General features: G+C 42.0%; 1 protein-coding gene across 1 annotated transcript in view; it reads left to right on the top strand.

Moving 5' to 3' along the window:
* TBC1D2B (TBC1 domain family member 2B) overlaps positions 1-23,538 on the top strand; it is a gene marked incomplete at its 5' end in the record, with an annotated part of 29,545 nt that extends 6,007 nt beyond the window's left edge. Inside the window, 12 exons of the mRNA XM_084268338.1 lie at positions 1,014-1,167; positions 5,992-6,157; positions 9,214-9,371; positions 11,033-11,256; positions 12,472-12,864; positions 14,227-14,337; positions 15,446-15,639; positions 16,132-16,629; positions 18,404-18,521; positions 19,235-19,420; positions 20,797-20,918; positions 23,211-23,538. Of these exons, the coding sequence (XP_084124464.1) occupies positions 1,014-1,167; positions 5,992-6,157; positions 9,214-9,371; positions 11,033-11,256; positions 12,472-12,864; positions 14,227-14,337; positions 15,446-15,639; positions 16,132-16,629; positions 18,404-18,521; positions 19,235-19,420; positions 20,797-20,918; positions 23,211-23,406 (2,520 nt within the window). The 3' untranslated portion in view covers positions 23,407-23,538. The remainder of the gene's footprint in view (positions 1-1,013; positions 1,168-5,991; positions 6,158-9,213; positions 9,372-11,032; positions 11,257-12,471; positions 12,865-14,226; positions 14,338-15,445; positions 15,640-16,131; positions 16,630-18,403; positions 18,522-19,234; positions 19,421-20,796; positions 20,919-23,210) is intronic.
* Positions 23,539-24,450: the final 912 nt, after the last annotated feature.

Genomic DNA, 24,450 nt, shown 5'->3' with positions numbered 1-24,450 from the left:
AAACAGAACAGGAAGCTGTTGGAAATGAAGTCATTGTTAAAGAGTAAAAACTTTTGCCCAAGTAATGAGGGTTTTGCATTGATAATGCTGTCGAGCACTGTGGGAGAAGGCAGGAGAAAGACTGGCCAAGAGGTAAGCACTGTGCTTGCAAGCTGAAGGATTTTGGTGAGCGTCTCTTAGCAAGTGTGCTGATGTGTTGTTCCTGAGCATGCCATGTTCCTAGCATGGGCTGCTTGCACTGGAACCATGGCTGTGGATGTATGTTGCAACAATAACTACTTTTCCAAGTGAGCACCTGCAATGTCAGTTACCATCATTTAGGTTTTTCCTGGTATTTTTAGTTTGTCATTTGACGTGCTTTGAAATGACTCTTACAGCTGTGATTCTTCCTGAAAGCTAAAGATGTGTTTGAATTCTTGCTTACTTACTAGCTAGTCACATCAGTGGCTGCAGGCTTGGAGACTAAATATTCTTTTTGGGGTTTTTTTGGTTTAAGCATGACCTTTCTATAGAAGCTGGTTAGCCCCTGGGATCGTCAAGTATCACGGTATGTAGATGTAGTCATTGCAGTAGGAGGCTTTACAGTGCATTGCCTGTTTGTTGGTTTCTGCTGGTAATAAAGCAAATGGAAAAAAAAAGGGGGGTATCTTTCAGAGTGTGTGGGACCTGTTTATTGTAACACAGACTTAATGCTTTGTGTGTAAAATAGAAGTTGTGGATGCTGCCTTTTAAAATGCTTGAGGGTAAAACTGGAGGGGGGGGGGAACAAAATGCAGGTGACTAATTCTAATGGAAAATGGATTTGGTGGGTAAGTCAGGGATGCATGTGAATGCACAGGGTCCACCTAGTACGTTGGTGGTCATTTTTTTAAATCCTATTGGGTTTGGGTGATGACACCTTGCTGGTTTGCTGATTATATCTGGGTTGGCTTTTGTATTGCACTTGGAATTACTATGTTCATGTACCAAATCAATGCAGAGATCTCTTCAGCACTTGATTCTTGGTGTTTCAGGCTGCAACTCGTCAGGATATGACATATTGGCTTCAGGAACTTCAACAGAAGAGGTGGGAATATTGTAACAACCTTGACGCAGCAAAAAGGGACAGCCGAACTTCCCCTACGCCAAGTGACCTTTCCAAAGGTCTTGTTGCCAAAGACAACCCTGGTAGGCTGAAAATTTGAGTGAAAACATGTTTCTGTGTTGTGTCAGTTGATCAGTACAAGGTACTGGTGTAGGTAACAGTCATGGGAAGTTTTTTTCTTATCAAGTGACTCTATGTAAACTTGCATATGTTGATGATGCCAGAATTATTTAACAGCAATGTAATTCTGTGTGTGATTACATATCTTCTGTGAACCCTGTTGATTTCTTTTAAAATAACTTTTTAAAAATTATGTAAAAATTATGGAGTAGTCCCATGACTAGCTTTCATTAAGTGACAAAGCACAGTTTGAGTTGAGTAAGTTGTCTTGTGGTTGTTGCAGTATCTTAAAAGCATAGTTTATTCTCCATTCTGACATGTCAACTCCATTTTTCAATGGGAGTGGGTATTTTTTTGCTTTCTGAATAACCTTACTTTGTTTTTAGAAAGTGTGGTGTGGTGGATCTGATCATGATAAAAATTTACTGCCTTTTAGAACTGGAAGACAGTTTGTGCTGATGGATGAGATTCAGTCTCCCTAATACCTTTAGCCAAGCAAAATGGATTTGTAGACTAGCATCAGATGCATAGAAGTGTATTGTACCAAGATACAGAATATCTTTTAGCTCTTTGACTACATTGTTCAGGCACTTCTGAAGTGTTTTATTCCTGGATCACTGCAGAAATGGATTGCTTGCTGATTTCTGTTATCCATAAATAAGAGTAAAATCCTGTTCTGTGCCAAGTTAGTCATGTTAGTAAAGCTCTCTTGGGTTTAAACAGAGTCTTAAGGTCACACATATTCATGAACGGAATTTTGTTGATTTTGCTTTGCTTCTATTGTAAACCCAGAAATATTAAGCTGTCTCCTTCCCTGCCTTTCCCACTCCTCCCCTTGTTGAGGTCCTGTGCTGCAGTATTATCCTCTAACCCAGTTTACTGCTTTCACTTGAGAGCAGTCTGCTTGTGGCTGCTTGCTCAACCACAGCTGGCTGTCTTTCCATAGGGGCTCATCTTCAAGTTTCAGCTATGCCAATCAAGCATCTAGTTAGAAATGTTCAGTGCTCTCCCTTGACCTGAGAGCAGTCCTCATCTCTCCTCTCCTTGTGCTGGTAGTGCAGTGAGAGCAGCTAGCAGCAAACATCTCTTTCTCCAAGTTACTTTTTGGCCAGTGTAGCTTCCTGAAGTGGTGTACCATAGGGACAGATGAATGCCAGGGTTAGCCCGAGAGAATTGCTTGGAATGTGGAGTGGGATGGTTTGAGACCATCTCTTTGGCAGCAGACACTCTGGTTAGCAGCTTGTCAAGCCATATGCTGCAAGAACACGTGTATGTATCGGTGTGCAGGGATCTAAGAGCTTGTGGGCACTGGAAAGGGTAACAGGCTTTTTGCTCTTTGAAACCTTTGCCTTTCTAACTTCTGCCTCTCATTCTCTGCTACGTAGTCTCCCTTTTGCATGCTGTGATGTTTGACCCTGGGCTGGGTTGGTGGAGTTCAAAAGTTAGCCAAAAAGGAAGGGTTTGTTTTTTATTTCTGCTAGATTAATGAGTGGGATATATTTACTGTGCAATCTGGTGACTTCCCGGGCTGATGGGAGTGGACAAATGGCCAAATATGGGCAGGCAGAGTAAAGGAGAAAGCAGGACTGCCCTCTCTTGGCAGCGGACTGCTGGATCAGATGAGCTATAATATGTAACTTGGCCCCAAATCTGTTCTTCTTTCAGAGCTTAGGTACAAAGGGAAATGAAGTGCTGTCACTGCAGTCTGCGTAGATACTGCTCCCTCACTCCTGTGCTGCATCAGATCCAGCAGTCATAATCCAGTCACTTGAGATGCCTGATCTGACGATTTCTTTGCTTGCAAATCGTTGGGGGTTTTCTGGATCAGCAAGCTAAACCAGTTGCATAGTTTCTTTTTTCTTAGCTATTATTAAATTCAGTGCAAAGAAGGTCAAGATGAAATGGATGGGCTCAGCACACCCATTCCTTTCAGGGGCAGCCTGGGGTTAAACTGAGATCTGTATAATTTGAAACTGCCTCTAGAGGATCTCATTTGTGAGGACAGATCTCAATGATGACACAAGGACTCCCAAAACTTTCCTATAGAGAGTTCAAGGACTCTTTAAGGCTCTAATTCCATATGGATGGCTAAGGTATGTCTTGTGGGATTTTTGTAGATTTTTGTTTGCTTGGATATTTTTGAATGTGTGTGCATTTGATGATGCAGTTTCAACTGGACCAGAGAAATTTGGTTGTTTTGCTGGTGCTCAGGAACAGATGCTATCACTGAGGCTTTAGATCAACAAGGGGCCTGTCTTCAGTGCAGAAATGAAATTGCTCACCATAGTCTTGCTTGTTTTGTACTGTTGTCCCTGTGTCCACATGTCTCTCCTGTGTCCATGTCATGTGTCCCATTCTACACCCCCACACACATCCCCCTCCAGTGTAAAAATCTGGGCTAACTGGAACATAGGTGAAAGGACAGATATATGGATCAGGCTTGATGAGTTTAAGAAAAATCAAGTTACTGTAAAATACTTTGAAAAATATTTTACCAAGCAGGCTGTGAGAAAGCTAATGTTACAGAAAGGATTCTGTAGGATTTGGCATGGACCTGCCTTAGTGCTGTGGAAGTCGAAGAAGTGGTTTATTCTCTGTAGGATGTGGGATGGGTTTTTGGAGTTGATTGTCTGCTAATTTAGCTTTTATAACTTCATCTCTTACTTATGCTATTCCTCAACTCTTGCTTTGCTTTAATAAAAATCATGTCATGCATTTATAAGATTGTTGTGTTTTGAAATCAGTTTAAAAACAAGATGATTTTTTGGTGGTGATGGGATTGGCGCCCACGTGATTGTGCTGGGCTGTAACTGCTGTGTAGTAGCTCCAACCAGTCAACTGGCTGGTGTAAGTCCAGGGCCATCTACAGTGAGCAACCTTGGGAAGTCAGAGAGGGCTTGGCCAGGCTGATGAGCATGCTTCCTATGGGAAATGCATCTGTTAGGATTTCAGCTCATGAGGAATTAATCTGTTTAACTGGGCCATACTCTAAAGAGATTTTGTAGTCTTGACAAATCCTGCAGGTAGAAAATGGAACAAGCTGTAAGTATGAAAGCAGAATGTTGGTATTCAGGTTTGGGTGCCTGTGAGTTTGTTTTGGGGTTGGAGAAGATGTATGGTTTTAGTTTGGGTGTTTTTAGTTGAAACTATTGTAGTATTCTTCTGCTTTATTAGACAGTGAATGTGATAAACAGTTTTATCTACCTTAGCTAAATCTTGTTCAGCTCAAATAGCCAAAGTAGAAAAGAATCTGGAATTTTGTTTGGCTGATGGAAAACTGATGACATTTCTATGAGTGGCCAGCGCAATGCAATTCGTACCTGTTGTTTGAGAGATGACATCATGTACTTGTGAGTGTTGGTGATCTTTGGCATTTATCTTTCAACTTCGAATCCTTGGCATGGGCTGAATAGAAGTAATTGTCTGCTTGGCAGTTGGAGGGTACAGCTTGCTTAAAGATGGTCTTGCTGCTGATGCCAAGTAGTTGTCAGAACAGTGAGTGAAAGGCTCACCAATGATACGAGTATCGTGATTTCCCCGTGTTTTTCATGTTCTGCTGAGAATGATGTAAGTCAGAAGCCCACCAGTTATGTTAACTGATGATACAGCTGCTGAATCTGGTCTTGAGAGCATTTTCAAAAATTTTTAATCCACTTTGGTGCTTTGAATGTTACAGACAACAGTCTGAAAATTAGTTTGAGCTTGTTCTCAACTCGCCTGTTCAGAGGGTTTGTAGAAGGCTGTAAGCTGCTTGATGCTTTTCTGGAATGCTTTTGCTGTTCAGAGTGTATTGCATGTTCTGCATTTCCTATTCCTTCTGCCTGCTGGAGGAGAGGTGAGGAAGAAAGTAAGTTATCCTGAATAATGGAAACACTGAGGTAACTTTATTCTACAGTACGTGATGGACTGTGTGGGATGTTGGAGGCCTGGCTAGCTCTGGGTCAGCTTGGATCCTCTGGACATGATTAGCTCTGGCTCAGGGCTAGCTCCAGTTCTCAGTGGTTCCAGTGGAGTCATTCAAAGCCTGTGTGAGTTTGCTGGCGTGTGTGCAAGTGCTGTGCCTGGGCTGTGTGTCTGCATGGCCCTCTGCCTGATCTGTACGTGTGCTGAAGCACACAGGAGTTGGGCTGGATGACTTTAGGTGTAGCTGTATTCAGCTTCACCTTCACCAGAAGGGCTTCAAGTAAGTCCTTTGCTGATCCAGTAGGTCTCCAGTGTGCCTGCAGCACCCATGCTGATGTTCTTAGCTCTGGGAATGTCGGGGCTGGATTTGCACAGAGCTGACTCAAATCCATAAAGGTTACTGACTTGCAGCAGCAGTATCATTTTTAGGATAAATAACTTGTAGGATGAAGCACACCCTGAAAGCTGTGTCATAGCGTTTTTGTGGTACTTCCTGACTTAGGAGTTCTGATAAAGCTGAGCTTGTTTTATAAGGGTTTTTTTATGGATTAATGTAATTAATCTACCTTCTAGTTTTTATGGCTGCTTAAGCTGGATGACTAGATATTGACCTAGATTGTACATTGCTCATGAAATAATGCTTCATGGAGATCACACAGATTCTGTTCTCTGAAGTGTGCACCTGCAGTGAGAGCTCTCCAAGGAAAACACTTTATTATTTTAAAAGTTGATTTGAGCAAAGAGTTTTTTAACATTATGTTGCCTCTTAAAATAAATGTGCCTAGCATGCAGGCAGACTTAGCAGTATGTGATTGCATATAGCCACTGTTCTTTCACTTACTGGATGTTTTGCCCATTTTTCTTTCTCTCTCTCTTTTTAATAGATGTGAGTGTCCCAAGTCAAAATGCTTCAGCAGAGAGAGCTAGAAATATTCTAGCTGTGGAGACTTCTCCTACAGACCTGGTGGGGGAACAAGCAGCTTCCCAACCTGCACCGATCCAACCAAGTGCTATCAATTTCTCACTTAAACAATGGAGTACCGAAATCAAGTAAGTTCAGGCTGTGGGAGAAAGTTAGCAGGTTGACAGTTGCTGGCAGAGACTATTTCCTACTAAAAGATGTGTGTATGTAGTAGGTGGACATTTTTAGAAGTGGGGGCAATGTGTTGGGGCAGTACATTGGACTGTATCTCTTAAAGTAAACTGTTTCTTTATTGTACACGTTTGAAGGGTATAACTGAGCATCACTCTGTAGCATTACTGATACCCAAAAGGGAGAATCAAGTTCTGTAAAGCACTTTCTAGAGATGGCTTGGATCTTGGGCCTGCAAAGAGCCAGGAATTTTGTCCTCTGCTAGGATTGCCTTTTATCCTTCACTCTGTGATGGACCTGCTAATTGCTATCATTGTAGTAGTTATAGTATTGAGTGCTTAGGCAGTACCCTTAGGGATGACAATCACAGTATAAATCATTCTTCTTCCTTTATTAGAGAAATAAAAACACACAGCACCAATTTCAAATCAATGTAAATGGAATTCCTGAGAAAAATGTGTCAGACCTTCAGAACAACAGCGAACCTGCATCTTATCACCTCACTCTTAACGAGTTCAGCACTAATTGTTGTAAGGAAAGCAGCCCTACCGAGTTGTTTTCAGCTCTCCTGTTACGGTTTCTTTCTTCATGTTTTTACGCTTTGCTCTGCCCACATAGCTGGATCTTCTGCTCAAAAGGTTTTACAGTGGTGTTACAGAGCAGTTCACAAAGCAGCACAGTAGCTCTAGCTAACTAGACCACATCCCTCTTGAGCTGCAAATAAGCAAGTGAATTGTTGCTCGCTTTCAGCAGTGCTGAGTTAAACGGGTTCCTGTTAAGCAGAGATCTGAGAGGTTGCAAAGTGGTTTGGTTTGTTTTGGGGGTTTTTGTGACTATTGTGTAGAACGTCATTTCAGTTCTAGAAAAGATGGTGATGGCTAAATTAAGACACATGTATATTCTGTTACAACCTGTTCTGTTTGAACTGGTGTTCTGGTTGGGTTTCCTGGGTTTGTGTAGCTGCTTTGCTTAAGTAGAACCTAAATTTGGCCACGATGGAAGGAAAACGCGAACCAGTTTTTCTTGGGTAAATTCCTGTATACCCAAAACAAATGCTTGTGGGGTTTCAGAGCTTTTTGTTTGATATTTTTTTTTTCTTTTCCCTGAATTGCAGATGATAGGCTTTGGGGAAGTTTAGCTAGAAGGGCAGTGTCAGGGTAAGCTGCACACACACCTGGTTGGTGTGTGTCAGTGGTCCTTTGTAACTGAGCAGAAAGGCAACAGTGGAATTGTTGGTTGGGAAGCACTGCTGGTTGGAGGGGAGTGTTTCTGGTGGTAGTGGCCCAGCAGGGATTGTAGCACAGTATTGAAGCATGGGCCTCTTTCTCTATAGCCACGATCCTCGTGGCTTGTAATCCTTGTGGATCCCTAAGAAAACTTCACGCTGTGAAGCTCTTCGGGATGAATGCTGCCCTCCCTCGCCTCTCTGTGGGCGTGCTCAGCTGCGGTGGTTGGTCTGTGTTCACGGAAAAACAACCTTTCTTGTATCTGCTAACCGTTGGCTTTTTAATTCTGGGGGAGTGTTCTGAGGAGTGCTCTAGTGCCCCCGTGTGCTCTAAATTTTAAAGCAGGCATCCCCCCCTGTGAGCTGATACCAGTGGGATATGGTGTCTTTGTCAGGATTGCTTGTTATGCTTAAGCATCCTCCTCTGAGCTTTGGAAAAGTCATTTTGCAGAGGTTTTACTGAGCTGGCAGCTAAAATGTGAAGTGAGAGAGATGCAGATATATGCCACCTCTGGCCATGTGTTCTGTCATTGTGGTAAGAGTCTGACAACTTTGTCAGAAGCAATTTGGCTGTGTGGTAATATGCTAGAACCTCTGAAAAATTTGTTTTCATTAGCATAGGCCTTGAAGTGACATGTCTTAAAAAGCTATGAACGACCATTACCTCGGCTTGCTTTGAGCTAGCAGGTCACGAGCACTTCAGTTCCTCTATTTAGCAAGATAAATTTGCTCCAAGGCTTGAATCTGTAGCAGTTTTCATAAGAAAGGTGAATTTTCTCTGGCATAGGTTTGGTTAGGGACAAATGGATTTTCCTTCTAATGGCTATCAGGGCTCCAGAGAGGGCTAGGGTAGGCACCATCTCGGGTTGGATTTATTTTGTGTAAGTATTAAAGGTGATCGTTATTACACACTTCCAAGTTTGCAGAGTAAGAAGACAGAGTGTGGTTGAGTGAAAGCATCTTTCTGTGTAGAAAATGCTGGGATACTATATATATTTCCAGCTTGGTATCTAAAATATGAAACTGATCCATATGGATGGACGTAGCATCTCCTTCTCGAGTCGAACAAAGACGTGGAAATACTGAGCTACGTTAATAGTCATGGGCATAAGTATGGGCTTAAACACTTCTGATTGCGTGATGCAGAGGAGACTGGGTAGGGTAGTCTCATCCTGCTGGTGAAATGTGTTGTTCTTCTGTAGAATTATCTGGCTGGGATTTAGAGGTGGCCTCCGAAATGTAATTGCAGCTAATGGGCAGCGTTCCGCCTTAGGAAAGGAACCACTTCTTAAGGAGTCGGTCCTCAGCACTTCAGCTACAGCAGGTCTCTTGAATGCTCCCGAGTCTGACATTAATCCAGGCTGTGAAAATATAACATGTGTTCTGACTGCATGCTCTTCTGTTTAATGCTTGGCAGTTACCCTAAAATTCTAAGCTACAATAACTGATAAATAAAGAGATGTTGCTTCTAAAGCCTGGTTTTGGTTTGTTTTTCCCCGCTGCCAAAACTAGGATAAAGCAGGATGGCATGAAAGACCATAGTGGTCTTCTAGATATTAATACCTTGGTAAAGCAAAATAAATCTGTTCCTGAAACAGTGCTGTTAATAGCAGGTGCTATTTAGTAGCATATGCTTTATTTTCTTTGAGCTTTTATTTGGTATTGGTTTTGTCTGAGTTTTTGCTTATTTTTAGTTTGCACTGTTAAAACTGCAGTGGTTGTCTTGAAAGCCCTTTAGGAAGAAATGAAGAAATTGTTGTCACTTGTTCTGTTGGGGTTTTTTCACAGAAATTCAATGTCCTCCTTAAGAAAAGGAAATAACGAAAACCGCAAGAGCATATTTTATACCACTGAGGAGTGGGAACTGCTGGATCCATCCCCAAAAGACTTGGAGGACTCCATGGCTCTGGAAGAAAAGAAGAAACACATGGCAGATGGAAGTAAAGGTAGAAGTGGAGAGGAAAGAAGGGGATCACATGCCTTACCTTGTTTGTTGTAGTGTACTGTGTTATGTCTGTGTTCAGGAAGTAAGTGGAAGCTTATATTTTCTTCAGAAACCATATCCAGTGTTCTCTTCAGTTCTTCTATAAAAAAACTCCTTCCTTAGCATGTGTCTGTGGAGTCTCCAGCCATTCAGGTACAATAGAATAGGTATGAAGCCTAGTTACCTACTGTTTCAGGATCCTTGAGCACGTTGCCATCTCCAGTTTTGTCTCTTAAGTTGAAGTTACAGGATGAAAAGGGGAATTTTGAGGCTCTTAATTACTCAGTTGAGTGCCAGCCATTGGAGCAGAATTGTCTTTGGACTCTGAAGTGTGTGTATCTGTTACATCACCTCACTTCTCAAATTGGGGCAAAACAGGGGGATGTGTAGTGATAGCTCAGCTGTGCATTGCAACTGGTTCTCACATTTGACCAGTGTCTGCCATAACCTTGTGAGGAGGGCATTTGTGTACAGCTCCTTAAGAGCACTTCAGCTGACATTGGAGTGACTTAATCTGGTAGAAAGCAGTGTGGCCTTGCAGCTCGCAAGGCCAATGGTATCCTGGGCTCCATTAGAAGAGGGGTGGCAGCAAGGACAGGGAGGTGATTGTCCCTCTCTGCTCTGCCCTCATGAGGCCCCATCCAGAGTCCTGTGTCCAGAGCTGGGGCCCCAATACAAGAAAGATGTGGGACTGTTGGAGAGGGTTCAGAGGAGCCACGAACATGATTAGAGGGCTGGAGAACCTCCCCTATGGAAAGAGGCTGAAGGAGCTGGGCTGGTTCAGCCTGGAGAAGAGAAGGCTGTGGGGGGACCTCATTGCAGCCTTCCAGTACCAGAAGAGAGCTTATAAGCAGAAGGGGATTCAACTTTTTAAAAGGATAGACAATGGCAGGACAAGGGGGAATGGATTAAAACGAAAGGAAGGAAGGTTTAGATAGATATTAGGGGAAGTTTTTTACAGAGAGAGTGGTGAGGTGCTGGAACAGGCTGCCCAGAGAAGTAGTGGATGCCCCGTCCCTGGAAGTGTTCAAGGCCAGGTTGGATGGGGCCCTGGGCAACCTTGTGTAGATCCAGGCCTGAGGTTGGTGGCCCTGCCTGTGGCAGGGGGGGTTGGAGCTCTGTGATCCTTGGGGTCCCTTCCAACCCATGCCATTCTATGATTCTGTGAAAACATCCTTCTCTCCAAGAGTGCTCCCATGGTTACGTAAATGGTGAGGAAACCTTACACCGAATGCCTCTTAGAAGAACGATGTGCTATGATGTCAGTAGCATTTTTGCTCTAACTTCTGAGCAGTTAATTATTTGAAGCAAAGTTTACTTTGGTGTAGTTTGGGGTACCTTTTAGTTTCTGTAATGAGTTGTAACGTTTTCTTCATGTCATTTCACAAGTATTAATTTGAACTAAATCTTTTATCTGGGAGAGGGGAGAAGACTTTGAGCTCTGTACTTATCCCACGAAAGGAAGCAACTCAGAAAATGAGGCCTATTTCACACTACTGTATAGGGCTGTTGAAATGCTGCTTAGAGTCTAATTTTAATGGCTGTGTTTTTAAAAGGAAATCTGAATGCTTTGCAATGCCCTTTTACGAAGTGAACTGAACTAGAAGCAATTGTTTTACGCAGGGCTGACGAGTTCAGCTTTCCCATTTGATTTTGGCCGCATCCCACACAAAACAAGGCGCCCGCTGAAAGACATGATTGGGTCGAGCAAACGGAGCAGCAGCGACTCTTCTCCAACAGAGTGGTTCTCTGGTAACAGCAGCAAACTGGTCTCTGAACTGCAACTGAAGTATCAAAGCCAGCAAGAAGAGTTGGAAAAGCTGAAGAAAGATCTTTTGAGCCAAAAGGTAATGAAGCCTCTGGGCAAGGTGTGCAAAAGCAAATGGATCTGGCAGGTGATTGTGAGTTGACTCTCTGGCTGTCTAACTGCCTGGAGAGCTGATTGCTTGTTATAAAGTAATGGTGCTAAATGAGCCATTGCTTATGAAAAGGCTTGAAATGACTAGGATCAAATTTTACATCTGTTCAAGTTGAGACCCCTGAACAAAACTTCCCTTTGCGTGGTGTTTACGATCTTGGTGTGTGTATGTTTTTATTTCTGTCGAAAGCTGGCTTGCTCAGTGTCTGCCAGGATCCTGGCACAGTATTGGCACAGCTTCTTTCACCATTAGTATGTGTAATCCCTGAGGATCTTCTCCTTTCAAGTTCCTTATTTAGTTTGGGTTTTGTTTGTTTTAATTCTGGAGGGAGAGGGAGGGGAGAAGTGGAACTGACTTCTATCTCCCTCTTTTTTTTTTTTTTTTTTTCCTTTTTCTGCCCTCCCCTTGTGCCATCCCAGGAGGGATGATACTTGTCTTTTTTCAGACTGAAGGGTAGACAGAAGTGATAGATTTGTTAGATGGAAGTGTTTACAAAAACACATTTTCCACTTGAGAGCCTTTGATGCTGGGGTGTTTTTTGGGGTTTTTTTGCAAAGACCATAGAACCTCATTTTCTCCTTTGTGGCAAGTGAGTTAATTGCTTGGCTGGTTCTGTGGTGAGATTTTTAAACAGCCCTCCAAAGACTTCTTTTTCAGCAAAGCAGCATGTATTCTTGTTCTGCTTTTATTTTCTCTGCCTCTGTTAGGGAAGAGACCCATTGGTTTCCTTTGTCATTCTGTAATGTTTACCTCTTCCCTTCTTTTTTTTTTTTTTGGCTTAGGCCCTCTTCCTAATTGTCATCTTACCATAAGGTTTTTTACAAGTAGGCCTTTTTTGGCTTCCAAGTAACTGCTGGGCCACAGCTGTCAACTCCTCTTCACAAAACTGTTGTGGTTTTTTTAGGGGGGATCCTTAGATCAGTGAAAGATACTTAAGCCATCCATACAGGCCAGGCACTGTAAGGCCTTAGCCTGCTAGAAGTCATGTCATTTCCTTAAAACACCACTATGAAGCCTGTCATAAGCTGATCGTTCAGGTGTAAAACCCCATTCCAGAGCTTTCTTTTTGTTTGACATTTGATTTTGAAGTTTGCAAGTTTGATAATTTAAAACTTGAGTGCAGTCTTCTTTTTCAATTCTCAGGAACTCGTGCGACTTCTGCAGCAAACTGTCCGGTCTTCCCAGTATGATAAATACTTTGCAACCCGTCTTTGTGAGGGGGTTCCCAAAGACAAATTAGAGCTGTTGCACCAAAAAGATGACCAGATCTTGGGTCTCAACAACCAGCTGGAAAAATTAAATCTGGAAAAAGATAGTCTGCAGCAGGAAGTCAAGAATCTGAAATGTAAAGTTGGAGAACTCAATGAGCAGCTGGGTATGTTGATGGAAACTATTCAAGCTAAAGATGAAGTGATCATGAAACTCTCTCGTCAACTCAGCGAATGTGAGGACAGTACATCCCCTCAGAGCGGAGCAGTAAATTCTCCCCAGGCCGTCTGTACTAATAAGGAACTACAAGAGCTGGACAGACTCAAAGTAAGAGCAATGTCTCCTTCTTGGTGCATAGGGGAATCTCTGCTCCCTGTAAAAACTGCTGTCTGGTCTGCTATACTGTTTGAGGAGATGACTACAGCAGTTCTCAAAGATATTCCTCACCGGAGGCCTTCTCTCTTTGGAACCTACACTTTGACGTGTTATGTGGCAGTCTAAACAGGACTTTGATACCTTGAGCTGCCTGGACATCCTTAGTACGGTATCCCATACCTTCAGTAATTTAAGCACTGCTGTCGAGGAGGAGTGGTGTGAGAAGTAGTAAAAGGAAAAAGTAAGGGCAAGAGGGGAAGTTGTAAGCATGGAGGAAAACTGTAAAACTCTTGGGGGCTGGGGCAGGGGTCTGATCAAAACTTGAGGAGACAGAGTTATGTGGAAAGGCAGAGGGGAGCTCCACGGAGAGAAAAAAGGAGGAATATAAGAACCTGGTTTACTAATGCTGCTCCAGATGTTATCAATGCATTTATCGATTGATTTATTCTAATCTACCTCGGTGAATGGTTCAGAAGTTCTTAATGGAGTTACCCGTTTTACTCTAAGCATACTTTCTTGCTTGGATAAATGTATTCCAAATCTGTCAATGTTCCACATGATTTGGAGTACAGGTAGGTCATTTAAAACATGTAGAAACATTCAGAGTTTTCTTTCCTGCATGTGAGCTTGGAAAGTCTTGGAAAATAAAATTGAAATAGAAATCAATGGGCTAGATAGAAAAGCAGATCAACGCTTGTAGATGCTGTGGACTGTGGTAGTTCTGAAGTTCTTGGGAGGGTACCAATGTTCCCTCCTCCCACAGTCGCAGGTTTGGGAGGTAATGTTTGTAGCCTGGAGCAGAGTGGGTTAGGAAAGAAAGCTTATTGCTGAGGGTTTCATTTTTTGTGTGGAGGCAGACATCAAACTTGAACTTCAAGTGAGGGTTTGTGGGGGGGTAACCAAGACCCAGGGAGCAATTGCCCTGACTTGTGTTGCACAGAATGTGCTGGCTGAGGGGCAGGACTGTGACTTCTCTGGTGTGTTCAGCACCATGTTTCTCTTCCCCCCCCACTGGTGCAACCTCAAGGGGCTGGGTCTGCCTCGTGACAGCCAGCAGCAACCAGCTGCCTTCTGTTGGGAGCACAGCACCGGAAGGGATGCAGGTGAGGCACAGCACCACCCTGCGCACCTCTGCTTGTGTTTGGCATGTGGCTTTGACTTACAGGAAGACTGAAAAGAGTGTTTGATTTCATCCTAATGTTTTACTAAGTCCTATGAGCTTGTTCTGTGTGCTAACATAGACTTACTCTGGTAGGCATTTGCGATTTGTGAGAGATTTTTGTTGAAAATCCACCTTGTTTTTTCCATCAACAGGACAATCTTCAGGGTTATAAGACCCAGAATAAATTTTTAAATAAGGAGATTTTGGAACTTTCTGCTCTACGAAGAAATGCAGAAGTGAGAGAGAGAGAATGGCAAGCAAAGGTCAGATAAACTCAGCCTGTTTTTGTTTTGGCCATGTCTGAATTGGGTTTCAAAAATTCAATTGTAAATCCATTCAGGGAATGTAATGGTGGAATGAAAATGAAATACTGAAGATATTAAATGTGACACATGAAAAAAATTAAAATCCCCCCAACCCAGTCCTTACAGTCTATTTTTTTTTAATGGATTCATGAAAGAAGTAATTCACTTCAGAATCATGTTAACCTGTGGAACTTGTTCATAACTTATGAACCCAGGCATGGATATTTCTGAAAACATTGTTTCCTCAAAATGAAGGATGATGTAATTTTCTTGAAGAGTATGGAAGACAGGATGTGTAAGGATTTGGTATGTGACAGAGTAGGGCTTTCTCCTCCTGAGCATGAAGGTACAGTATGGTGAATGCAATGTTAGAAGTCAACTTCTGCAGAGTCCAACTTGGAGTGTAGGCGAGTTGCAGGTGAATAACAATGTCTGTTGCCTGGGGCTAAGAAGATATGTACACTTCTGTAGCTAAGGCAAGATACCTGTAGGTGCAGTTTGGTAGGGATTGCTTTAGTTATTGCAGAAATGATGTCTGCAGCGGCCAGGTCTAAATGCTGGGGTTTTGGCACAGAACTGTGTGTGTCTAATTCCTGCTGAAGATACAAGCTAACTTGTATCTTCAAAATTCCATTTAAGTTATTTTTGTTCAAACCTACATATACTAGAACTATTAATTTAAAAATGGATGATGGTTGAGTTGTCTTTCATACCATGTAATGATAATTAAAGCTTGCTCAGATGTTCTGCATGCAAATGTACACATGGCAGCAAGTCTCTGGCCTACTCTTCTGCCTTAAAAGGCTTTCCTTAAACAGCCATGAGTATGTGAGGTTTCTTTCCCAAGTACTCTGCATACTGAATTTTGCAGTAGTGTAATACAACACAGGCATAACTTTTTATTTTCTGTGTATAAGGGTTGCTTTATTTTTTCTGTTACTACAAAAGTGGGGAAATCAAGCTGACTGGTTTTGACTTAGAGGTTTCTAATCACATAAGCTACTAGAATGATATTGAATCAGATCTTAAAGCTTTGGCAGACTTTGTATCATGTTGTTTTCTGCAGTATACCAGCCTGGAAGCCAAACTCTGTCAGGTAGAAAGTAAATACTTGATCTTGCTTCAAGAAGTGAAAACTCCTGTGTGTTCTGAGGAGCAGAGTCCTGCTCGTGAGGTCATCGCACAGTTACTGGAAGATGCCTTGAAAGCAGAAACTAGTGAACACCCAGAACAAGCGTTTTTCAAACCACACCTGGTCAGGTAATTTGGTCCTATTAAAGTATAGGTTTGTGTGGCTTGGTCAGCAGGCCTGGTTCTAACACTGGAAAGCAGACAGTGGTGATACATTTGCAAAATCTGGGCTTTTTAGTGTGTTTCCTTCCATGAATAACAACATAATCACAAAATATTTTGCATGTATTAATACATCTATGTTTTGTTTGAGGATAAAAGACTCAAATGTTGCTGTATAGCTGCTGAAGAGAGATGGGTTGATGTGAAATGACTGTATTCTTAAATGAATTGGTTCATCAGTGTAGTAATATATATATAGGCAGAAAGGCTGTTGTATAGGGAATCATAAATAATAAAGGATATACTATAGGGAAATGTTTAAATAATTCTTAAAACTTGGAAGCTCTGGGTAGGTGGCTTGAAGAATATTTGGAGTAACTTCTGGATGGAAACTTGAGAGTTTCAGGGCTACTGAACACACTTAAAAGCTTTGTCTCTCTCTTTCCTTCTCCCTTTCAGTGAATACGATATATATGGCTTTCAGACGGTCCCTGAGGATGATGATGATGAGGAGAAACTAGTTGCAAAATCCCGAGCTTTGGACCTGAGATCACTTTCTCTCAGTGAAAACCGAGAGATCTCCACGGGCGTGAAGTGGGAGAACTATTTTGCGAGCACAATGAATAGAGAGATGATGCGCTGCGTGGAGCTCAAGAACCTGATTCGATCTGGCATCCCACATGAGCATCGTTCCAAGATGTGGAAATGGTGTGTCAATCTCCATGTGAAAAAATTCAAGGACAGCACTGTTCCTGGGTACTTCCACACCTTGCTTCAAAACGCTCTGGAGAAGCAAAATCCTGCGTCTAAACAAATTGAGTTGGATCTCTTGAGAACTTTGCCAAACAACAAGCATTATTCCTCCCCGACATCTGAAGGGATCCAGAAGCTGCAAAATGTGCTGCTGGCATTTTCCTGGAGAAATCCTGATATAGGGTATTGCCAAGGGCTCAACAGGTAAGGTTTTGCAAGTCTTGGTATAATGATGCAGTGCAGCACTTAATGAGCTTTTCAAATCACACGTCTAGCAACATGCGTTTGGACAGACATTTCCCTTATGGGTTGTATGTTTATAACTCAGAATGCTTTAATAAACAAGTAACTCAGATTGTTTTTTAAAAGAATACAAGATGGCTTGGATCATGAAGCTTGTAAAATCAGCTTGGTAAAAGAACTGGAATTAACTCACAGAAGAAATAGGCTATTTAAACGTAGCTTTACCTTGTCTTCATGTCAACAGTAAGGGATCTTTTTGCTTTTGTGTGCAAGAATCTGTTAGATCTTTTTGTTTCTTTTCAAAGAAGCAGAAATAAATGCTTGAAACTGGTGGTGGGGTTTTTTAAACTTTTAAGGCCACAACTTTTGGCATTGTCCTTAGGATGTCTTCAGTCATTAATGAATTTAAGGATGACACTGGTGTTACAAGGCTAAGAGAAATGTGAACTCCCTTTGATTGGTGTTTGCCCCAGTGGTTGTGGTACTTGGAGATCTGTAGTGAAGGGAGGTGTTCCTTGAAGCAGGTATGTTAGTCTCACACCCTGCTTCATCCCTATGACGTAATACTACAGATGTCAATTTGTGCACAGATTTATGTACTAGAGTGGGGTAAAAGTTTTTTTTAGCTGTTTCATTTGAAACCACCCTGTGAAGAACTGGTAGAATAGAGGCTGTGAATAATAGAGTAGAGGTAGCTAGTTGGTGTGATGGTAGCAGTAGCAGACATAGTGAATAATGTAGCAGTAAGTATTCTTTTTCTGAGCATGGGTCACTAGTGGGTGTGTTCTGTAAGTAAATAATACAGTTTTAGTATTAATGTTGTCCCAAGACATGTGAAGAACACAGCTGCTGCTGCAGTCATGGAACAACAAGGTTTAGTGTCTAGAATGTGTTAGGAATGCTTTTGCTCTGAACTTTCTGTGCAGCAGTGTTTTGTGTGCACATACGTGGTTTTACCACACAATTCTGTATTTGGGTTTACATGCAGAAGTTAAAAGTGAATAAGATTATTCTGTGCTTTAGCCCTCTCAAGCTTTTAAAGTATGATCATCGAAGTTGTGTGACATCAGAAACACTTCATGTTATTACAGCTCTGCTTGCATACAGAAATAGAACAAGTGTACCTGGAGAAATTACTTGGAGAGAACCTTCGTTATCAAACGATCATAAACATTAAGTTACTGTTTGGTTGCTTTTTTCCACTTTCATAATACATATTGGAAACAGGGAAACCAGGACTGCTGCTGTTTGTTTAAACTTTCCTTTTTTCACTTTAAGGAACAAGTTTAGTCTTGGGGAAAAAATAGAGCTTTTGCTTTTCCTTGAAAGACAATGGTAGATAAAGGCAAAAGTGTTATTTTCTATTTACCTTAATGGATATAAAGAAAACTTGCTAGGAAAGATATTTCTAAACTTAAACGGTGTGAAATGCAAGAACCATCTGTTCTTTTTTCCCTTTGATAAGGAAAGACAAAAGTCTGGGAAACAGAAGTGTATTTAGGACTTGGAAAATTTTAATTGTTTTGCTCTATTTCTTGGAAAAAAATGGGTTCTAGCAAATCTCTTTCTTATTTAACTGAACAAACATGGTGTGACTGAGAAGGCATATCAGTGCCCTGTTTTGCTGTTTATGGTTCTCCTAATATGCTTAACAGAAACAAAGGCTTTCATTTAATTCTTAATATATTCTGTGATACTAGAATAATACTTTTCTCCAAATAAACCCTGTTTTCAGATTGGTAGCGATTGCACTTCTGTACCTGGAAGAGGAAGATGCTTTTTGGTGTCTAGTAACAATAGTGGAAGTTTTCATGCCTCGTGATTATTATACCAAGACACTGCTAGGATCTCAGGTATGTGATCTGCCAGAACAAAGCCTTATTCTGTAAACTGCAGCCAGTTACAAACTTCTCTCTAAAAAGGCCTTTCTGGGGGTTGTGTTGAGTTGGCAGGGGTGAGTTTCAGGCACCAGGACCCTTGTTTGGACAAGGACTCTGAGTATGAAAACACTGAAATAATTACTTAGGGACCAGCATGGAGCTCCAGTCCTTAACCCTTCTCCTCATCATTAGTTTCATAACACAGATTGACCTGACATAATTTCTTTCCTCAAAATTGGGGTGGGTGGGGTGATATTATGGGCTTTTTGGGGCAGTGGGGCTGAGGATGTGCTTCACAGTACTGTGTGGTATGTGCTGTAGCATGTCTCCACTTCCAGACGATGCTCTGGTATGTGCTGCCTCCTCCTTCCAAGTCTTTCCCTGGCTTCTTGTCTGTTGCAGTGCACCTGCACTGGTGCAGCACTAGCGACCTGGAGTAAGAACTTCACAACGTCTGGGGGTGGATTGGGAAGCAAAAGGATTGTGTCAGCAAGGATGCTGTGCATTGGGGTGGCCATGTATGTTTTGGGTGGATCTAGCTTGGAAGCATTAACTAGGCAGCCTTAGGTTTCTTGGTTACCTCCTGAAAAACTTGTGCTTAAAGATTAACAGCTCTGCTTTGGATTGTACCAACACACATATTGGAGAATGTAAGAGCAATCATGTCATGTTTGTCATCTCTTTAGGTGGACCAGCGAGTATTCAAGGATTTGATGAGTGAGAAGCTCCCACGACTGCATGCTCACTTTGAACAATACAAAGTTGACTACACGCTTATAACTTTCAACTGGTTCCTCGTGGTGTTTGTGGACAGTGTGGTTAGCGACATCCTGTTTAAAATATGGGACTCATTCCTGTATGAGGGACCAAAGGTGAACTGAGCTACCTAAGGCTTTGGGTTTGTTGGGTCTTTTTTTTCAATAGTTACGTGGTAACAAAATACTGTGATGGTTTTGAGTGCAGGCTGGAGGAAGGATGTTTCACAAGAATCCTGTCACTTAAGATTGCTGTTGGGGGGTGGGGGGGAGGGGAAGAGGAAATGTGCATAAATAACCAGTCAAAACACTTTTCCCAATTTATTTGTGTTCTGCAAGTTAAGAGCTTGAGTTCCATGGAAGACTGCTAAATGCTAAGGAATTTCCTTTCACCACCAACCTTGGGGGTTTTTACCCTTGAAAAATAAAAGGTAGTGTTGTTAACTGACTGACAGCTGCATGTAAGAAGTTATAAATAATTAGATCAAAATGAGAACTATTCTTACAAAGAAGGAAGTTTAAGCGAAGGAGACAAATTAGAAATGCTGAACAGATGTAAAAATTAGCTGTAACCAAGTACTAACATTTACCTGGTTCTGCAGCCACTATTTGTTTTATTTCTGCAGCCTCTTAAAGCAGAGCTGGCAAACAGTGACTATCTGGGCTCCTCCCTCATAAATCAAGGGGTGGAGGTGTGAAAAAATTTCCCTGTTTCCTACTTGTTCAATTGCAAAATTGGTGCAGGAATAAAAAATTGGATTCAAACACTCTGGTAACACTGAAGATGCTGTAGGCAACTGGAGAGAACAGGGGAGTTAGAAGTAGAGAAAAACTGTGTGTTTGCTAGATGTGATGTTGGCCTCATCTGAGCATTCTAACACACAGTGGCATTTTGGTTGTGCCTTCATCCAGCTTGCAGCATCCTGGTGTTTTGGCAAGGCAGCCAGGTACAGACTGACCAAGTCCAGAACTTGCTGAAGCCTTGTCAGATTGAAGGGAAACAGTGCTGCTTCCAGCTCAGGCCAAGGTTGGCTGACAAACTGGTATAAGAACTTCCTTTGGCATCAGACCCCCAACGCCACAGGGAAATACAATGCACTGAGAACAACCTGCCTAAAAAGCACAACGTGATTTTGGCTCTGAAGTAACTTGATAATTGCATTGTACAGGCCCAGCAGTCTTTATTCAGGGACTGAATTAAGAATTCAAAACTTCAAAGCATTGACATGCTATAAATGCAACTTTGTATTCTGGATAAAACTGCAGAACACCTTGTCTTGGTTACAGGCTACAACCCTGAACTTGCCTTGCCAATGGTTTTGGCAGCTTTTGGGAATGGGGGATGGGGCTGGGAGTGGCAGGGAAGGGAAGGAGAGGAATGTGGGGTTGGAGACCTTAAATTCAGAGTAAGAGTGTCATTTATAATACATAGTAAAGACAGTGAATGCCTTCTGATCTTATGACGAGCCAAACACTGTGTGTGTGTTTATCAGGTGATATTCCGATTTGCCCTGGCACTTTTCAAATACAAAGAGGAGGAAATCTTAAAACTGCAAGATTCCATGTCCATCTTCAAGTACCTTCGGTATTTCACACGCACAATACTTGATGCCAGGTGGGTAACTCAGACCTGTGTGTGGTGGGGAGCTGTGTGGTGGAGCATGGTTCTGGGTGTTTTGTTAATTTTGGTTTTATCTGGATCTTAATTTAGATCTCAGTAGTTTGTTTTGTCTCTGTCTCACATAGTTTTATCTAGTGGAGACAGAAGCACAAGTGATGAATGCATAATTAAGTTTTGGGTATGATAAAGATTACTTTGCCAGCCTGGCCTTGTTTAGCTGTTGTACCATGGTAGCAATGATGAAGCATTTCAACCATAGGTGAAGCCTCACCCTGCATTGTGGGTACAAGTTAGGATGTAAAATGGTTTATGATAAATAAGAACGCATCCTGGCTCAGGTATTTAAAAACATGAGCTATGAGCTGTTAGGTTTAGATCTCATGAATGCATGGGCTAATGCCACAAAACACCAGCTGATTTTAAGATATGATACACTTAGAAGCAGAGAATAGGCACAAATTAGGTAGTCTCCTGGTTTTTGGTCTTTGGATAGGAATTGCAGCACGTTAGTTAGGGTCCAGTGACTTTAGGTTCCTAGTTTGGAGACTGCAGGGGGCAGATGAATCTTAAAAAGAAAGGTTACCTGGATTGTTTTAATGTCTGGAATGTTTGGCACCGATACTGAAGCTCATTGGTTTTGGTTATGAAGCTGTGACAAGGTTTAGGAAGAGGCTCTTTACTGAGAGGAGGGTTGAGCACCGAACAGGCTCCCCAGGGAAGGGGTCACAGCACCAAGCCTGACTGAGTTCAAGAAGCATCTGGAGGATGCACCCAGTCACCTGCTCTGACTTGTCTGGCTCTGTATGGAGCTGGGAGTTGGACTTGATGGTCCTCATGGGCCCCTTCCAACTCAGGAGCTTCTAGGATTTTATGATTTTTATTTTTTTTAAATTGGTACAAAATCCTATCCTAGCATCTGAGATGCTTGTTTTTATAGCCACAGGTTCCATATGAACTGGGACTTGTAGTTTGGCTCCTACTGCAAGACCTATTTGTTATTTTTACTTCCTGGCTTTCCGTTTTTGACTTTAATGAAATTAAAAGTGAGGAATCTCACTTTGTGCTTCAAAACCATTGCTGGGACTGTTCTGCAACTGGTTTAAATGGTGAAAGTCTTGATAACAGATGTTGCTTGTGCTGGCGAAACCTCTCCAGTAATGCTTGAGGGGAAGCTGAGGTGCTTTTTGTATTCTAGAATTCCTGCCTTTGATTTTAAAAATGCTGGGTAGTTGTACTCTCAGCTGTGTGTGACCCAAAAGAACTGCTGATTCTGATTCCAAGTCTGGAAGGGACAGAGATGTGTGTACTTGATTTTTGAGAAGAGGGTGCATATATTTTTAAAAGAAGAAAACAAACAAAATTAGCCTATGTATCAATTGCAAAATATCCACAAGATTGTTTCCTAGCTGTGGAATAAGTAGCAGCAGTAGTACCACTCAGTATTCCCAGAAGCTAAAGATTGCAGGGGGGGGTGAATCTTTTTCCTCTCAGGTAATTTGCAGAAGTGATCAGACCTGTGGATTTGGGTTCTCTGTCATTTTCCAAGTACATAACTGACATGGTATCTTGCTTCACCTGCCTAAACATTCTGGTGCTGAAATAACCTCGTTTAAAGATGACTAATATTGCTGGAAGATATGGTATTCGGGTGTTAACAGTTACTAGCTTTGTTGTGGCAGAATGATAGTGTGATATGGCATGATTGTGGAGGGGGTGATGGGTGCTCTAGTGGTGCTTTGCTACATGATGTGATAAGCTTGAGCTGATGCTGGCTCAGAGACCTGTGTTCCAGCCAGCAGAATCCCAGAGCTTTCTCACTGTACCATAAAGTTTGGCTTATCTCTATTTTGTGCTATCCCTGGCCTTCTCTGGTCTCTTGTACCACTCGATTATCTTGGATAACTTGAGAGCTGACTGTCCTGGGAGTGAGTGAGCTTCAGTGAGTTACATGGAAGAAGTCATCCAGTCTGTAATGGGGTAACTGGATGTACAGAGTATTCAGTCTATCCAAGTTCCTGTCTTATGCTCTCAAGGCTTTAATTGCTGTAGCATTATATAGAGTCTGCAGGTGGCTGTGCAAGCTGCTGAGCATTCGATAACACGCGATAACTCAATGTAACTTCAAGTGCTTTATAGACCTTTCTTGTAGTAGTGGTAACACCCGAGACCTGCCAGGTATGTGAAGGAGTCTAGAGCTGTGTATTAAATATCAATATGAATGAAGTTCAAAACTGATTTAAAGAGCTCCCAGTAATGTTTGTTTTCTAACCTTGTGTAATCTCCCAGGAAACTGACCAGTATTGCTTTTGGAGACCTGAATCCCTTTCCCTTACGTCAGATCAGGAACCGGAGGACCTATCACCTGGAGAAAGTGCGTCTTGAACTAACTGAACTAGAAGCCATTCGCGAGGACTTCCTGCGCGAGCGGGACACGTGTGGAGAAAAGAGAGACCTTATTAGTGATGATGAGGAGGATAGTTGAAACAATTCAACGTAAACTGTTCTTTGGGATTGTGACCAAAGTGAGTTAACCTCCAAAACACTTTATTAACCCTGTCAAACAGAATGTAAACTAGTTGCTTTTGGAAATATGCAGGACAGATTTCCAAACCCCAGCACTTTGAGAGGTACTGCTTTGTATGGAGGCCAAACACTTCTGTTTACATTTATGTTCATGGAATTGTATGTAGAGCACTTAATATCTGTCTTAGTTTAGTCAGTCGGCTGAATTGCCAGCTGTTTTCCTGCAGTGCACTGTTAGTGCCTGGATGTGAAGCAGTGGCAAGGGAAGTCAGTGACTTGTTTACTACATTCGTTGCTCTTCTGCATTGGTTCTGGTTTTTCAGTGTAATCGTGTGTTTCTGTAGCGCAGGTTCAGTGTGGGAGGAAATCGTGGTTCTGACTTCAGGTTGGGTCCATACATGACTTTGATCATGTTGTCCTTGAATAAACTAGCCATTCTAGAGGTGACAAACCAGAAGAGTATGGAAGGAAGCACCGGAAGAGCTTCAACTTCCCTTTGTCCTTTGCTGAAGTGATGTGAAATGGATCATCGAACACAACACTTGACTATATGTACTTAAAGTAAAGGTAAAATAAGTAGCTGTTTGTCACTGAATGTTCAGTGCATACTGAAGCAGTGGTATCAGACTTCATTAATGCTTTTCTGGGCAGCTGTGTTGATGAAGATTCTTATTCATGCACAGGGGTTTATAGATCAAATTCTGTTTAGTCAGTTTTATTTCTAATGACTTTGATTGCAGCATCTCAAAGCCACAACCAAAACCCAGCTGTAAGAGAAGAACGATGGAGCTTGACACACGAGTACTGTGTTTCAGTAGCTCATCAGTTGTGTGCCTGTTGGAGGCTTCTGTTTCTTACGGTTTTAATGCTCCTTCCTATTTAGGATTTAAAGTAAGATGAAGTCTTGATCTTTAAGAAGAAACATAGCATTCTCTTTGCATGAATGTGTAACTGTAGTACAATAGCGGTAGCCATGGAATTCCTGAAACACATACTCATCAAT

Source organism: Gallinula chloropus (assembly GCF_964237585.1).
Source record: "Gallinula chloropus genome assembly, chromosome: 9".
Taxonomy (NCBI): Eukaryota; Metazoa; Chordata; class Aves; order Gruiformes; family Rallidae; genus Gallinula; species Gallinula chloropus.
This window is presented reverse-complemented; position numbering and strand designations above follow the sequence as displayed.